Here is a 16,021-nt window from a genome sequence, read left to right as displayed (position 1 = left end):
TCCTGACATCCTGTTCGGGATAAAAACAGCCTATCTAAAGATTTCAGACTTACATTTCTTGGACATTGAAAGTCAAGACATTTCCTTTCATTGTCCAAAATAAATGTCTGTAGGATTTTCTCTACAGTCGCTGAGTCCTGAAATGACTCCCTGATCGGATCAACTTCCCTCTTCTTATGTTCTCATGTACAGTTGAATCCGTGCCATCGCAACGGGACGTTGTAGTAGATGTTTGAGGGGATGAATACCGAATGCAATCAAATGGCTCCGGCTGAAATAGTCGCATTAATATCCTACTCATATCAATAACACTCTAGTTCCGCTGCTTGAGAGAATGTGTGTGTGTTGTCTGTATCTGTAAGACCACACCGACTCTGGCCATCGCTGACATGTGAGCTCACACCGATATCCAGATTGACAGATGGGGTTCAATCTTCGAAACCAAAAACTCATGTTCAGATGGAATCTGTTTTTCATTTGCGATGAGTAACAATGCAGAGTATCAGCGAGACGGAGAGGCCCTCTCTGCCCAGACACTGGAGCCTGTCTGCAAATGTGTGTGTGTGTGTACATCTGACTCATGAGCCCAGTTGATTACTTTCTCTTGAGCTGCACATGCACAGAAATTAATGAAATACTAGAAGATTTTGTTTTACAATATCGCAGAAACTGCAGTGTATCTCTGGAAACGTTTTGTTTGTTTTGTTTCCTTACCGCAGTCCAAGAACCATATCGCCACTGAATCAGGAGCTGGGCGGCGTTGTCAGGACGAGGTGTGCTTTGTGCAGGAGAGGACCACGGGCACGGTGGCATGTCACAATCCTTCAAACACAAGCATCAGTTATGAGATGTCAGGGACGTGTGTGTGTGTGTGTAGAAAGCAAGTTTAGTGAGTTTAATCTTGAGTTTGTTAATCCTGAAATTAAGGAATAATGCTCATTTTTCCAATTTGATTTCATGACAGAAATCAAACCAAATGTCTTTAGAGTTTCATATGTTTGAATTCAGTTTATCAGTTATTCTTAAATGAAAGGAAAATTCAGCAGGTTTCCTCTTCTCAGGATGAACAAACTCAGGGTTTTTACTAAACCTGCTTTCTGGAACAGGCCCCAGGTATTAGAGGTTGAGGACGCTGCTGACAATCAATGATCTACAGCAGCAGTTTGCAAAGTTTCTGCTGTGAACCTGAAAACAGTCTTTCATCCATATCCTCTTCATTTTAAGAAGGCAACTGCTACCAATAAGAAAGCTCTGAAAGGAACTTTCTGCAGCAGACCTGGTGAATAAAAGCATCCCTCAGCAGTTGGTCCGCCCCTCGGCCTGTTTCCATCACAAATGTAAAAGACGAGTAAGCAGACATTGTGTGCACGTCAACTTAAAAATCTGACAAAAAGTTTAATTTTATTGACATTGAACCCCCTTGAGGCATCTCTAAGTTGTTTCAACATGCACACAATGATGTCGGACATGAATATTGAGGTCAAACAGTATGTGTCAATGTCTTGGCGTGTGATTTCCAATAATTATTGTTCATTTCAGTCAAAGCCTTTTTCTGGCTGCCTAACATGGAGACTTTTTTTTTTTTTTACCTGACTGTCTCTCGGCCTCGCTGCAGCGTTGCACTCCCGGTCATCCACTGTGTTGCCGTAGTTTCCTGACACACACCTCACAGCTCTCATCTGGTAGCCATGGCCACAGGTCACTGCACACTGAAAGACGACATCACACACACACGCAATCCAGTCAACTGCATGTTATCTCAAACACTTATTGAAGTATGTCATGGTGGGTAGCGTAGACAGGGTCTGAGTTCAGCAGACTTTGCTCTTGGTTAAGTCTCTGTCATGCATGCATACACACACACACGAGCACACACACATATGCATTCGCATACACACCACACAGACTTGACCCTTTACCAATTCTTGACTCAAATCCAAGGTGATACAATTACGTATAGCAGGAGAGGATGTGCAATAGGATAGGTTTATTTGAGCAGCAAATCATAATTGTGCAGGCATGAACAAGCCAATATATTCCAGCTCTGTAAATACGACTACCTGACCTCATACAAACACGTGTGGAGGGCATTAGATACGTATATAAACTAGACTATGAATGAATGAAGACACCCATTCATACAGGTGACATTCAGTTTGTGCTTTAACTGTGTGTGTGTGTGTGGTGTGTGTGTGTGTGTGTGTGTGTGTGTGTGTGTGTGTGTCCTATGGGTCAGGTTTAGTCTGACAGGATATGAGGGCAGAGTGAAAGCACCATTGAGGAAATGGCAGCTGGAGACCGAGCACACTCTGTAACACAGCAGTATATCAAGTTACACACCAACTCTGTCACACACACACACACACACACACACCAAACTTGAAATATACACTGTCACTTCCATCCCCCCTCATTTTATCTGTGTGACCACACACACACACACACACACACACACACACAGACACACAGACACACACACAGACACACAGACAGACAGACAGACAGACAGACAGACAGACAGACAGTGATCCAAACCCATTCTGTCAGTCAGACGCTGCACATGTCACCTCACCCAGAACTACTCTTTTCTGATTGGCTGGCAGCTCTGTGTTAAAACTGTGAAATGCACACGTAATTCGGCTCCAGGTTAACTTTTCTAATATCCATCACGCGCACAGCTGTCAAGGGTGGTTCTTCAAGTGACATTTGAAGAGCCACCTGAGTTAGGACTGGTACAACACATGAAACCATAAACTAATGATCCCATTTGTGTTCCTTTGGCAAACCATGGTGTAAACCATGGGTGATAGCCCTTACTTCTGTCTCTTGCTGTGTGTGTGTGTGTGTGTGTGTGTGTGTGTGTGTGTGTGTGTGTGTGTGTGTCGACAGGACTCACCGCTCCCCCAGACACCAACTTGCCAGGATGCACACTCAGGCAGCTCACAGCTCCCCACAGCAGAGGGTTTGCTGGAGGCATCGCATAACTGCTCACTCAGCTTTTCCTCGCCAGTTCCCATGGTGCAGGACACGATGCGATGCCTCATCCCTTTACCACATGTCACCAGGCACTGATGGAGGAGGGAGGGCAGGCAGTGTTTGAGGTGGGATGATGGTACTCGATAAACATCATTATCATTTTCACATGTGCTGCTCCAATAGCAGTAGTACAATTCAGTATCGCTGAGCTCATCAAATCCACCCTTTCAGGTGCATAATTAAAGTGACCTCAGCATGAAAAAGGTACTAATCAATTATTTTCCACATGAACATCCAACACACAGGGAGAAGAGACATGTCAGTTGGGATTCAGTGATGAATGATGTATCTGTGAATCCTCCACTATGTTTGAAGGCTAGCTGCTTATGGTCATTGTGGTTGCCTCATTTTGAGGCATATTGTGAAGCAAAGTTTGTCAGAACTTGCAGTCTGGGCCCTCGAGCGATTGCCTCCCTGCTTTGCATGCTCACTAGCTGCACCTCAGGTCTTACCTCTGACAAAGTCATTTCAGCTTTCTGCCCTTTGTCATCTTGATCCAACACTAAGGTCAACTTGTGCTTGCTCAGTATTTTCAAACGCTACCCATCAGTGTGGTTGGATGTTCATTGCCGAGTAAGTAAGTATCTGTCTGAGCATCTAAAGAGCAGGTTCTCACCCTCACTCCACTCGCTCAGGGTCCACTTCGGACAAGGCTGGTCGTTGCAGATTTCAGTCACCACCCTGTGGTGTTCGCTGCACTCTCTGTCCACCAGCCGTCGTCCCAGATTGTTCATACAGTAAGACTCTCTGCTGCGGCTTCCGCGTCCACATGTCTGAGAGCACTGTTTAAACAATAAAACATCAAAGTTATATTCAGCAGTGTCACAAATGTTAATCTGTGTCCTACTGTGGATACACATTGTCTTAACATTGAACATTTTCCTGCAATATTTGTTTGCAAATCAGTTTCCTTCACCTGTGACCAGGCGCTGTACTGCCAGCTCTTGAGCAGACAGTCTCCATGGCACGGTTCTCTTGTCTGAGGTTTGGCCACGTCTCCACAATTGCTGGCCTCAACCCTGCCACTCTGTCTCTCGTCAGGCTGTATTTTCATACACTGGACGTCAGGCTCCGGTAGCCCGGGCCACATTTCGCTGAGCATTCACTCTTCCCCGGCAACATGCCACCTGTGCAAAAAAAAAATGTATATATATAGAGATTTTTGTTTGTGGGGTGACATTTTTTGGTCTGTGAGTGTCGGTTTGTGCATCAAATGCGCACCTCACTTCACAGTCAGTGTTGCAGGGCTCAGTCACAGCAACTGGACGAGGTAGGTGTTCACAGCGTTGCTCCGACACCTCAAGGTGATCACTTTTGCGCACACACACAGCGTTTCGCCTGCGCTCACCTTCACAAAAGCAACACACAAAAAACAGTGAGGGCTCATTTATTTCCGTGACCTCAAAATCACATCTCTGTCCATGTCAGCCTCAGAGTTCGCAATTACATCTCTGTACAGGATCCCACTGTGCAATCTGACCCACAGGGAGCCTCACTACTTTGCCTCTAAAAGGGAAATTTTGAGGGGCTTAGCCAGGTTAAGAAGCAGGCTAAGGGGAAGGTGTCGGGCGATATGCATGGCCAAGGTCACACTGGGGTTTTTATGAAAGAGGGGATGAGTGAGTGAGTTTTTAAATCTAGAGGTGTGTGTAAGTGACTCAAAAGAAACACTGACTCTAATGTGCACTGACAGTTAAATCCCATGCCCATGTAATAACATTCCTTACGGTATACCACGGTCTGTGTGAAATCTCTTGTCTGATTGGCTGGCAGCCGTGCGTGTAATGCACACAGAGTTTGGCTCCAAGGTTAAATTTGCTAATGTCCGTCCACAGCACAACCTGTTACATTGGCAACAAGTGCCTGTGAATTTGACTCTGATCATAAGACTCACTCAACCTGCAAAACTTTGGCTGCCCAGCTGAGTTCTACCCTGACAGACACACGGTTGCACTCGAGCCAGGAGCCTGAAGGATCCCACACAAATTGTTCCTTGTGTTCCTCTATGGGTATGTTGAAGGAGTATCGAACATCTGGGTTGTGGAGGCGTCCCACACACAACACCTGTTAGAAAGAAGGCAGCGAGTCAAGGTCTGAGGACTGTTTTTATTAACGCAGAACTGTCACACTTTACAGCCACAGATTAAACTCAGTACGTTGGTCGTTGCCTTTGCTGGATGGAAATGGTAAAAACACAAGTAAACAGAAGCGGTCTACTAAAACTACAATAAATGAGTGCACAGATAAAGAAAAAAGTATGTTTCTCTTTGCAACCTGCAGAATGAGTTCCTCCTCGATGCCGCTCGGTGCAGTTGATGCGCTCCACTTTTGTGTCGGAGCCGCTGTACTCAATGACAGTTCCCTTGAAGGTGATTTCCCTTTTGGACATGGCCACCACTAAGTCCCATTGAGAAGGAAGTTGGACTTGCTATCAGATAATGCTGAAAAAAATGATGGTAATGCTTCAACAAAAGGACAGTCAACAACAGTATTTGAGCCGAAAACTCTAACAGAGAACTTCAAATGTGAGAGACAGGATTTATTTATTCGTTCCTAGAGGTTTGTCTCTTTACGGAGTAGAGCATTTGGAAATGTTTACAAGATGTGGCGTTTGTCATTTCAGGCTATATGTTAAGTAAAAGGTCTTTGAGCTGACAAATCTATTGTTTGTAAAGCCATAGTTGCAGGGGAAGCATGCCCGTGTCAGTAAATAGCACCTAGAGTTCGACTGCATTGCGAAGCAAACAAACTGACTGCAAATACAAACACGTACACTGAACATGCATGTAATCAACACACAGTAACACATAGTTAAGACTCACACTCGCCAAACTACAACACAAACACAAGATGAACACCAGTTTCCTCCTTTTCACTTGAAAACTATGGTTGCGAGAGGCATGCAGTTAATTACAATCTGAGAGTGCGTGTCGAAACAATGTATGTGGTTAGGTCTCTGTTTCCATTCATGCTGCACTTTGTTGGACCCCAGTTACATATCTTTAGCCGAAAGAGGACTGTGGGGTCTGCTGGGGTTTTTGACAATGATCTCTACAGACTTGGTTGCCATCACTCACACATTGCAGCAATGGAAAAAAGAAAACAATGCATTGGCAAATGTGCCCGACCGCAAAAGTACACAAAGCCACACACAGAGCAAAGCATGAACATTTATGAGCTCGGGCCTCAATTTCCAGTTAAATATAAATGTTTCTTCCAGAATCATTTCCATTTAATATCTTCATATTCATTAGGACGTCTGTAGACGACTGGATTGTAGGATTTTACCCTCAATTCTGAGGGTTCCTCTGAAAAAATAGGAAATTATTAAAGTTCCTATCCAATTCCAATCTACTCATCCGTCACTTGTGTCACTCAAAGACACATTTAAATCTATAGCATAGCATCAGAGACCTGATCAGCAGACAATCAGCAGGTATTTCAGGTGTGATGAGAGCAGGAACTTGGGCCTTCAGAGTTGGTGTCATTCTGGGACCAGTTTTCTTTCTCAGCACAGCCCAGAAAGGAGGTACTTCACTGGCCATTCTGGATGTATGCTAATTTTGTACACCATTATTTGTTCTGGCAGTAAACACGTGCTTTTGACTACGTTTGCCGTCTGATCTGTATTTGATTTCTTTAGTCTGCTTGCACCTCAGCAGTGTGCCAAGGCAATTAATCATAAACCTACCAAGGCGTTGCGAATATTAAGCATGTGGAACATGTACGATTCACAGCACCTCCTCACTCCAATGGCATAAATCCATTTCTGATTTTTTTTCATGCCCTGTCTGTCTCTGCGAGCGCGGAGCTATATCCACTTTTCATACAGCTTGGGCTCCACATGCCTCCAATTAGCACCTAGTCCAGCCTCATTTATCTTTCTCAGGGGACTGACACCCCATTTGCTTTCTCAACCTACCCTCTTTGCAATGACCAGATGGACCAACGCCCCCACTGTGTTTCCGCCATATATCCTCCGCACAAATGACGCTTCCCCTCCTTTACGAAAATGGTTTGAGAAATCTGACTACATAACTTCCCTGAAAGATTCTGGTTTAGGTGGTTTATAGTCAAGTGAGTGGAAGATGATCTGTCAACCACACTGTGTGAAACTGTGATACTTTGTCAAACACAAAGTCAGTACAATACAACAAGTCTGTGAAAAATCCTTTCTCCATAACATTTATCATGTTTAGTAATGTTTCTGGCTTGAAGTTTTAATTTACTTGTTTGATTTTGGTTTGTAATTGGATGTGTTCAGTTCGTATAAGCTCCGTATAGTCTAACCTTAGCTCACATGGGACAAATATTGTACAAATTGGCAAAACATCTCACAACTGCAAAGTGGACACACACGCACAAGCACACTTACCGAGGTAGCTATCGTCGTCTGGCTTTCCAGAGTAGGCTGACTTGTTTGATATCTATGTTGGTAGCACCAGCTGGGATTCGCACCACGGTGTTGTATCCTAGAGAAGAGATGGAAATGAGAAAAGAGAAGCCCCCAAAAAAAGTAACCAAAATAGCATTATAGTGATCAGCCGCAGCGACAGTGTTTTATAATAGCTTCACTATGCTACACCAAAACCCCAGTCAGGGAAGTCCGGTTTCAACCACTGGGGATTTAAATGTCACACTTGAGAAAAATACAAAAAAGGTCTAGTCCTCTCAAATAACCTTGTTTTAGGCTCAGAGGCCCGACCATGAAATGATATGTAATTATTCCCTGGACCTACCTTTGGCCTGTAATTACTACACCAGACCTGTTGTCCCATGATAACTAACAGAGAAAATGAGTGAGCACGAGAGGGAAAGAGCAAAAGTCCTGGAAGCATCTGAAAGCCATGAGACAACATCACCGATGAAGACCCAGAAATTGAACAGACAAATAAGCCATATAAAGAGGAAGCTGCTAAAAGGATAGAAATGATGTCAAAGTGTCAAAATATGCTGCATATCTAACCAAAATACATTTAATCACACTAAAGCACACTAAGTATTGAAATGTACAAAATGCAAACGATTCATTCATATGATTCTGCCTTTTGATTAAACAGTGGTAGGCTGTGGGTTATTGTTTTTACTACTAGATAAAAAGGTTTGTGTTTTTGGAATTTCGTTTGTTTGTACATTCAAAACTTTGAACGTTTTAGTTAAGTTATTGAGGACTAAAAAGACAATCCAATCAAACTAGATTGTGTTTTCTGGCCTCCAGGCTACACTCCTATTTTATAAAATAAAATCAGTGATGTGAAAATGGAAAGGTGTGGTGATGTGATGGCTCGCACCTTGAGCCACTCGGGGGGCAGCACTTGGTTTGCATATCTTCCCCTCATCAGCTTGCGTGTTTTTCACCCCCAACAAAAGTACATTCTTGGTGTCATCACAGGTCATCCACAGAACCACATTACCTTGTTTCATCTCTCTGATATGAACAGATGAAAACAATGAAAGTATCTTTACTGTGTTATGAGGAACCACTGTGTTTGTGTTTCGGGATGAATTCCTTCACTAACCACTGGGGACAGGATAATCACATAAAACTACCAAAAGAGCTGAGGAAATTCAGGTTTCATGCAGAGAATGCTGGGGTTTACCTCAAGCATGCGTCTCTCAGCCAGTTTCACAGGCTGTCAGAGAATACTTCATGGCAAAAGATTTAAATGTTTTCATTTTACAGACATTTACTATTTCCATAAATCTAGAGACCATTCAGACTTCAAGTTGTTTTCATTCTCCTGACTTAAGCGGTGTGTTTTGGGTGAACTGTAGCATATTGACACTATATATCCTGAACTCTGATTATTTAATTGAGGGATTCACCGATTCTTGTTACAGGCAGTTTACTCCGAAGTGCACATCTAGCAAAACTAGGGTTTCAGCATCTTATTCAAGATCACTTAGGTATCCTGCCTTCAGAGGAGACTGGGATGGAAAGCATCCATCCAATTACAAGTTCGTCTCTTCCTCCTGTGCCATGCTGCTGTGTAAGTAGTTATATGTGAGATAAAGAAAGCAACTGTTGCGGCTAATCCTCAATTTCTTTCCAAACGACCCACGTCTGTTGGGTCTGCCCATTATCAGGGACTGATATAGTTTAGTCTACTTTGGGCATGACATTGATAGAAATGTAAGCAAAGAAATCGCTCCAGTTCAAATCCTGGAAGAATACACTGGCATTCAAAGACAATGTTTAGTGCTGGTTATTTCAATTATAGACACTCACAAATAACAAAGAGGATGGATGAATATCTATGGACGACACCCACGAAATAAGAGATATCAAACGGAAAAGGACAAAGTGTGACAGACAGGCTCAGACCGAAGAGTGAGGGATATTCAGCCTGGGCAGCATTCCTACTCATGTTCTCTTAGAGATTTCCAGGGCTGAGGTCAGTGCCTGCTTCAATAGAGTCCTTAAAAAGTGACACCATCATGAAACGACAACGAGAAGAAGTCGACCGAGACGTGAGAGCTCAGCACAACTAATTTGGAATAAACGTGATGGGGGGCCACACCCAGAGCTTTTCTACTAATATCCCTGCCGTTCTAACATCCAGACTTTAAAAGGATTGGATGCAATCAGCAGTTGGCCCTCGGTGAGGTGCAGCATTAAGCAGCGCCTTCCAAACAGCTGATGTCAGGTTTGTGTTTCTATCAAAGGCCGGACACTCTGCAGATCACGGTTCTAATCACTTTCGAAAGCTTTGGAGTAGGCTGTGTTCTCATCCCTAATTTGTTGCAGAAGCTTAACGTGTTTAATCGGAATCTATGTTTACAGCACAGATATGTTGTGACTCATCTACAGAGGATGTACAGTATGTCTAAGAGCGACAAGTTATTTTGTGACCATTCAGCTATTATTGTGCCTGTCGTCGGGAGGGGTGGGACTGACCGTACTGAGCATCCTTAAACGTCCCTTCCAGGGTTTTGCATGATGAATTGTCTCCTCCACACACTCCACACTTGTCGTTCCTGGCCTTGGAGTTCAGCACATGATCACAGCCTGCTTGCTGAAGGGTTCCATATGAAGAGAAGATAAATAAGGGCGGTGTATTATCACAAACTGTTCTTCAAAAGACAAGCTGACATGATGTGTTTAACACTTTCACATGGACACGTGACTGGACACAATATGCAAATCAACATTCTGTCGATTGAAGACTGACAGCTTCAGCAGGCTGACGTAGACTTTTGTATGAAACATATCTAACTCAACATTTCATGCGGAGCTTGTTTGAGTGTCTGTAAGAGAAGAAGATATACCCTGCAGAGGCCTTGAACACAGATGTCGTAAGTGTCTGGTCCACACGGCGTGCCATCAATGACGCGGTCCTTCAGCTGATAGTACGCCATCGTCCCAGCAACCCGGCAGAAGAGCTTACACCGATCCTTCATTAGTACTGCATGGAGAAACGCATATTGGGAAACTTGGGTTGGATGAGCTTAATATGAAAATCTTAAAGTGTTTTATTATTACATTACTTCAGCAGAATGTTTCCTTCAACTGCCAAAATTTGTTTACTTGGAAAATGTACTTCTCTCAGAGTGTTCAGGCTGCAGGGCTTGGCTTGTGTAGCATCAATTAAAGAAATGAATCTCTTGCAGAAATGCAAAAATGGTGGTCTTTGCCAGATGATAATCTCATATATTCATGTCTTCAAGGAGGCACTGATGCAGGAGGGGGAAAGCTGCCAAGTGGTTTGTGTGGTTCATAGGTTTGTGTGTGTGTGTGCGTTTCATGCTGCTGCTGTTGAGTGTCAGTGAAGAAGGGTTTGCTCTGCTCAGGGCATCATGGGTACATTGTACATTAACTGCTCTTCAACAAGCACCCAGCATCCTGTAATGCAAGTTAAAATATAGTAGACTGTTGTCACAATGTGTAGAATGAACTCTGTTAAGCCACCAGCAACTGTTGGTTTGTCAACTTCATTATGCAAAGGGAGCAGTCTGACGTGGCAAAATAGGCAAGTGAGTGTGTTATTTGCTAAGAATTTGCTAAGAATTATATTCATATATATATCTTATTATCTTCTTAATATATATATCTTAGTTTCCTTTTTGGTGGAATGTCCCCTTTTGACCGTTTTATCATGTCACCAGCAAAACGTTTTTTTTTTGTTTTTTTTTTACATTGTTGCTGATAACTGGGGAAATTAAACAGTCTAGACTTCACAAACATCAACTTAAAACTGAACCAGAAGGGAGTTGTTTTTCCCAACATGGAACTACAGTATAAACTCTTTCCAGTTGTATGTGACATGAACCACAATGTGCACTGTCAAAGCCTCTTCAAACCAAAGTTAATATGTTTGATGTGGCAGTTCATTTCATCATTTGACCAAATCACATGTTGTCGTTTTAAAGTGCTGTACTCACTGCCGCTGTACTTGGGGGACCCAGCGGACAGAGGGAGGTAGACCGTTGATGTTGAAGTGCTTGCCATCGAACTGAGAGCACTGCTCCTCACGGAAATCTTTCTGTCCTCGTGGACATGGCTCAGTGTTGCACGAACGGAACTTCATTCTTCGGCCCACACAGAACTTACCGCCCATTTCTAGGCCTGTCGTGGAAAAAAACGCAGCATGAAAACTGTTGTATTGCTCATGTCTGACTTAATAGAAATCAGCAGAGATTTTGTTCCTTTTTGGTGAGAACATGTTTCTGAAACCTGAACTCATTCAGACATCACCAGGTGATCCTGGAAGTGAAGCACAAACAATTTAACAGATTTCAACCTGCCTGCTGCAAAGTCATGCTGATTTGTCTGCAAATGGAAAAGAGCTTTGAGTAAATCTTTTCTCACAGATTGATGAGCAGGTCCAGCAGTGTCCATGTAAACAAGGAAGGTGCCGCTACTATACTTTAATTTTACATGAAAACATAAAAATGTGGATTGCTTCAGTGACCATTATAGCACTTTTATCAAGGATGTTTTGCAAAGTGACAAAAAGAAAGTTCTATTACTCTCTGCACCTGAAATCTGACTGGAGAACCTTGAGAGTGATTCCTCATGTGACATGTGACTAAGTTATGAGGTAATGCTAGAGTGAATAGTATTACAGAGTATTCCCATTGGATGGGAGCACATCTGACACACACAGTCCCCTGTTGTGTGCAATATGTGTAAAAGGGCAACAGACATTTCTGGATTTGATGCTCTGGACATTGTCCAGAGCTCATATGACTGCGGAATTCACTTAAAGGCTTTTGCTCCTTTTACTAATGTTACTCTGGATTTAACTTGTGTGTGTTTTTCTCTGCTTCCAGTTTTTTTCTTACTCAGGCTTGTTGCAATCTCTGAAGGTGCTCCTCGTTCCTCCACCCACAGGACCTGGAGCAAGCGCTGTAGGGCCCCCAGGGCCCCCCACTTCCCCCATGGACTGGTTGCAGGTACAACTCCTTGTTTACACACATCCCGTGTCTGCAATACTGCAAATACACAGACAACACGTGTGGAACCTGTTGAAAGTCTGTGGCGCCAGGTCAGCTGTGGCTGCATGAAGGATGCATGACACAGTTCAACCAGAGCTGGAGTAGAGAGATTTAGTGCGACAACACCTGGGAAAGGTGTTTCTCTTCAACTTCTTAATCCTCTGTTTACGTCAAGCTATATTTCAAAAGAAACCCTAATTCTGTGTTTACACCTTGGGGAATGCATCCTGTTCCTGCAGCTGTCCAATGAAAGGTGAAACAGAGAGGTTGTATCTTACATTTTTGGATATATATTTTTTAATATCGTGATTTTGCTCATTATTCTTTTTTTCTGCACTGAGAGAGAAACGCAGTTTCTCTGAAGTTTCATTGCAATCGGTCATTAGAGAACCAGTGTTGTTTACAGTCAGTAGATGAGATAATTTACTCATTAAATACAATATGGAAACATTGGCAGTTTGAGTTTTTTAGATAAACCCTTCCCCTTGGGTGCTATCTGGTACCTGGGCCACAGCTGGGGCTGGAGCATCCACCCTATTAGCATCTAATATGTGTGACACAGAGAGAAAAAAAATACATACTGAAGAACAAGACGAGAATCATCATGGAAACAACAGCACCTCCAGAGCACAACCACTCACTGCTCAGTCACTAAACATTTTTCATACCTTAGACTTGGAAAATAAGAGGCGTGCTATCCAGCAGTGTGCACCCATTGAACTGCCTTTGCAAAGAAGTGCTAACACTGCTTTCACTAAGCAAAGCACAGCAGCAGCCCATTTCCCCTTTGTGTGTAACCAAATCCCATTTTCACTGACTAAGATATCGGAGGGTCCTGTTCATTGAAAGAATGCAGGACAAGACAGCGTCTGTCTGCCGTACACAGCCTGCTGTCCGGGCACACAGGCACAGGGAGGCCCGTGGCAACCTTGATAAGGAAACCCAAGAGTTGTGATAACAGGAGTTTTCTTACTGGCTCGACAACAGTAAGTCTCCTCTCCTGTCCAACTGTACAGCCTGTTAACTTGTGTTCCAGGTTTTTAGAACACAGCTTTAAGACTGTTATCTATTGCATACATTTATTGCTGTATTTTTTTTTCCCTTTGAGATTGATGCTCTAGTTGTTATTTTCATTGGCAGATAAGATATGCGGACCATTATTATTTCAACTGGCCACAGTCCCATCCCACTGCAAGACATTTAATCCTTGGCGTCAGATAAAAAACTGAGCGTGTAGAGGTTCAGAACACAACCTCATGACATCCTGTTTCAGTGGATTTTAATGATTACACTAAAAAAGAAAAAAAACAGGGAAGATATCAAAGCAATCTCTGGAGCGATCAGGCCAGCTTTAATATAAAATCACAACTAGCAGGCATTACCTAAGGTGAACAACCTGCAAATTACAAAGAGATGTAAACACATACTAGAAGTGGCTATCACTAGAATCTGGCACACACATATTCTTGCCTAGTTTGCATGTGTTTCCAGTCTGATGATCGCGTGTTAAGTCTGTCCACAATGACAGACAAGTGTTGACAACTGCAGGGTCTGAGCTAAACGAAACCACAAAACATTTCCACAATCCAGAATTGTTTTGAATAATGGCTAATTGAGCTTTTCTTACTGTCCAACGTCCAATGTACATGCAGACCGAGGGCAAAGACTAATACTGTTAGCAGCACTCTCTACACATGCCAATAAAAGGAAGGTGATAAAACATTCCAGCAAGTGAGAACGGCTTTCACAAACACGAAAAGGCAAACAGGTGTTTGTCCTTAAGACTTAAGCAATCTTCTGAGGGGCAGAACAGTTTGAGTTCATGGAGTTGTCAAAGACACAAGAGTAAATTAGTTTCCCTTTTCCTCTCACATTCTCTTCCCCCAGCTAGACATAGAGACTTTCACCTTGGACCTGAGCATCCCCCTCTCTTCTGCTTTGCCCCAGCCCCCTTAGCTCCCTTTGGGAAATTGCAACAGCCATGCTGGGGACCACCACAGCGCAAACAGGCGGCAGGACCCAAAGAGCTGTCAAACACAAGGCGGACTGTCTGTCAAAGAGGACCAAAGCCTGTGTAAGCCTCTAAGGCATTCCACTCCCTCCACTGGCACCCTGTGTTTACAACCCGTTTTGTTTGGCTTGAAAAGGTGATGTGGGTGAAAAGAAGAAAGGGGGACAGAGGGAGTGGAAGAAAACATCTGTGTGAGATGATGTACGTGTGTACGTGTGTGTGTGTGTGTGTGTGTGTGTGAGAATGGGAGCATGCACATGACTGTGTGTGCACATGTGCAAATGTGTGTGAAAGTGATTGCTCAGACCCTGGTGGCATCTGGGGGCCACGCTCAATTCCAATTAGCTTTTGGAAAACGCTGAGGTGAAAGGGAGTCTGGGCAAACGAGCACTAAGGAGAGAGACAGGCCTTTACTAGAAAGATTGTCAAAATTTGCCCTCAATTGGGAATGTGGTGAGACATTTCAAGGTTTTGTGAGAGAAACCTGTTCAGCTGCGACTAGCATGTGTTTCAAATTAGGAATTTCATGAAGGCACACGCTGACTCACCCGCTCGCACCAAGACACCAGCACATGTACATACATACATCACATGCATGCATAATGCAAGTATACCTTCCTTTTAACACTGGTACACCAAAAAACACACCTTGCTGAATGAATTAACCCAACTCAGCCGTAGAGCCACAGAGACTAATTCCCAGCATGCTCAGCCAAGCAGTGGGAACAATATCCAAGAAGAGAGGCATCTGCTCTGAGCTCTTCAGCTGGCTGGTTTGGAAGTAAGCGCCCTGTAATTGCCAAGAAACGGTTGCAGAGGACACCTCATTTCTGAACCCAAGCCATACATCACTGCAGGAATGAGAAGGCAGAGAATTGATTTAAAAAGCCCTCCACTCTTTCATTTGCCATTTCCAAAAGGCATCACCTTTCATGTTGCAGTGTCGTTCTCATGGCTCAGGGCTTCTGGGCGCATTTTGGCCTTGGACAGTCGGAAGTTTGTGCCTTTGCTGTACTTTTCTACAATGCACATTCAAAACAGACTTAAATCCTTTAAAAAAGGGCTTAAAAAAGACTAAACAAAAAAACATCTGGAGTCACTTGCCAGAATAGCATGATATGGACCACCACTTGTGTTTTTTATTAATTCTTGGTACATGTCAAATAATCTGACCTTAAGGTGAGAAACACAATCAAGAGCACCTGGACATAGTCTGTCTTTCTGTCTTTCACTTGTGTTGATCTGGTGTGAAGACAAGATGAAGAAAAATCTCAGAGGAGGGTGGTGTTAGCAAAAGACAGACAGAGATAACATGATGCAACTATGACCCCATTCAACATTCCTCTTTGTTTCCTATTTTTTTCCACTGTCTGAACTCTCTCTTTCCCTCCTCGTTTCTTCCTGAGGGGTGTTAGGGGTTGTCATTAGAGTCAATGAGAAGGCTGGCCCCCGTCAGTTATTCCAGTCACCTGACTACCGGCACGTCTTGCTCACTTAGCGTCTCTGCACGGCGCTGAACTTTAATCTAAACTTACC

At 43.5% G+C, this 16,021-nt stretch overlaps 1 protein-coding gene across 1 annotated transcript in view; it reads right to left on the bottom strand.

Annotated features, from left to right (window-relative positions):
- Positions 1–714: 714 nt before the first annotated feature.
- LOC144741504 (A disintegrin and metalloproteinase with thrombospondin motifs 20-like) overlaps positions 715–16,021 on the bottom strand; it is a gene marked incomplete at both ends in the record, with an annotated part of 32,349 nt that continues 17,042 nt past the window's right edge. The window contains 21 exon segments of the mRNA XM_078624026.1: positions 715–822; positions 1,590–1,713; positions 2,902–3,070; positions 3,656–3,818; positions 3,953–4,104; positions 4,107–4,149; positions 4,151–4,163; positions 4,258–4,393; positions 4,980–5,100; positions 5,311–5,334; positions 5,336–5,439; positions 5,442–5,477; positions 7,412–7,445; positions 7,447–7,508; positions 9,935–10,052; positions 10,306–10,442; positions 11,419–11,434; positions 11,436–11,591; positions 11,593–11,602; positions 12,322–12,365; positions 12,367–12,471. Coding sequence (XP_078480152.1) covers positions 715–822; positions 1,590–1,713; positions 2,902–3,070; positions 3,656–3,818; positions 3,953–4,104; positions 4,107–4,149; positions 4,151–4,163; positions 4,258–4,393; positions 4,980–5,100; positions 5,311–5,334; positions 5,336–5,439; positions 5,442–5,477; positions 7,412–7,445; positions 7,447–7,508; positions 9,935–10,052; positions 10,306–10,442; positions 11,419–11,434; positions 11,436–11,591; positions 11,593–11,602; positions 12,322–12,365; positions 12,367–12,471 — 1,875 coding nt within the window.

The sequence above is a fragment of the Lampetra planeri genome, unplaced genomic scaffold (assembly GCF_965212315.1).
Source record: "Lampetra planeri unplaced genomic scaffold, kcLamPlan1.2.h2 scaffold_574, whole genome shotgun sequence".
In the NCBI taxonomy this organism is placed as follows: domain Eukaryota; kingdom Metazoa; phylum Chordata; class Hyperoartia; order Petromyzontiformes; family Petromyzontidae; genus Lampetra; species Lampetra planeri.
Note: the sequence above shows the minus strand (reverse complement) of the source record. Positions and strands in the feature narration are given on the sequence as shown.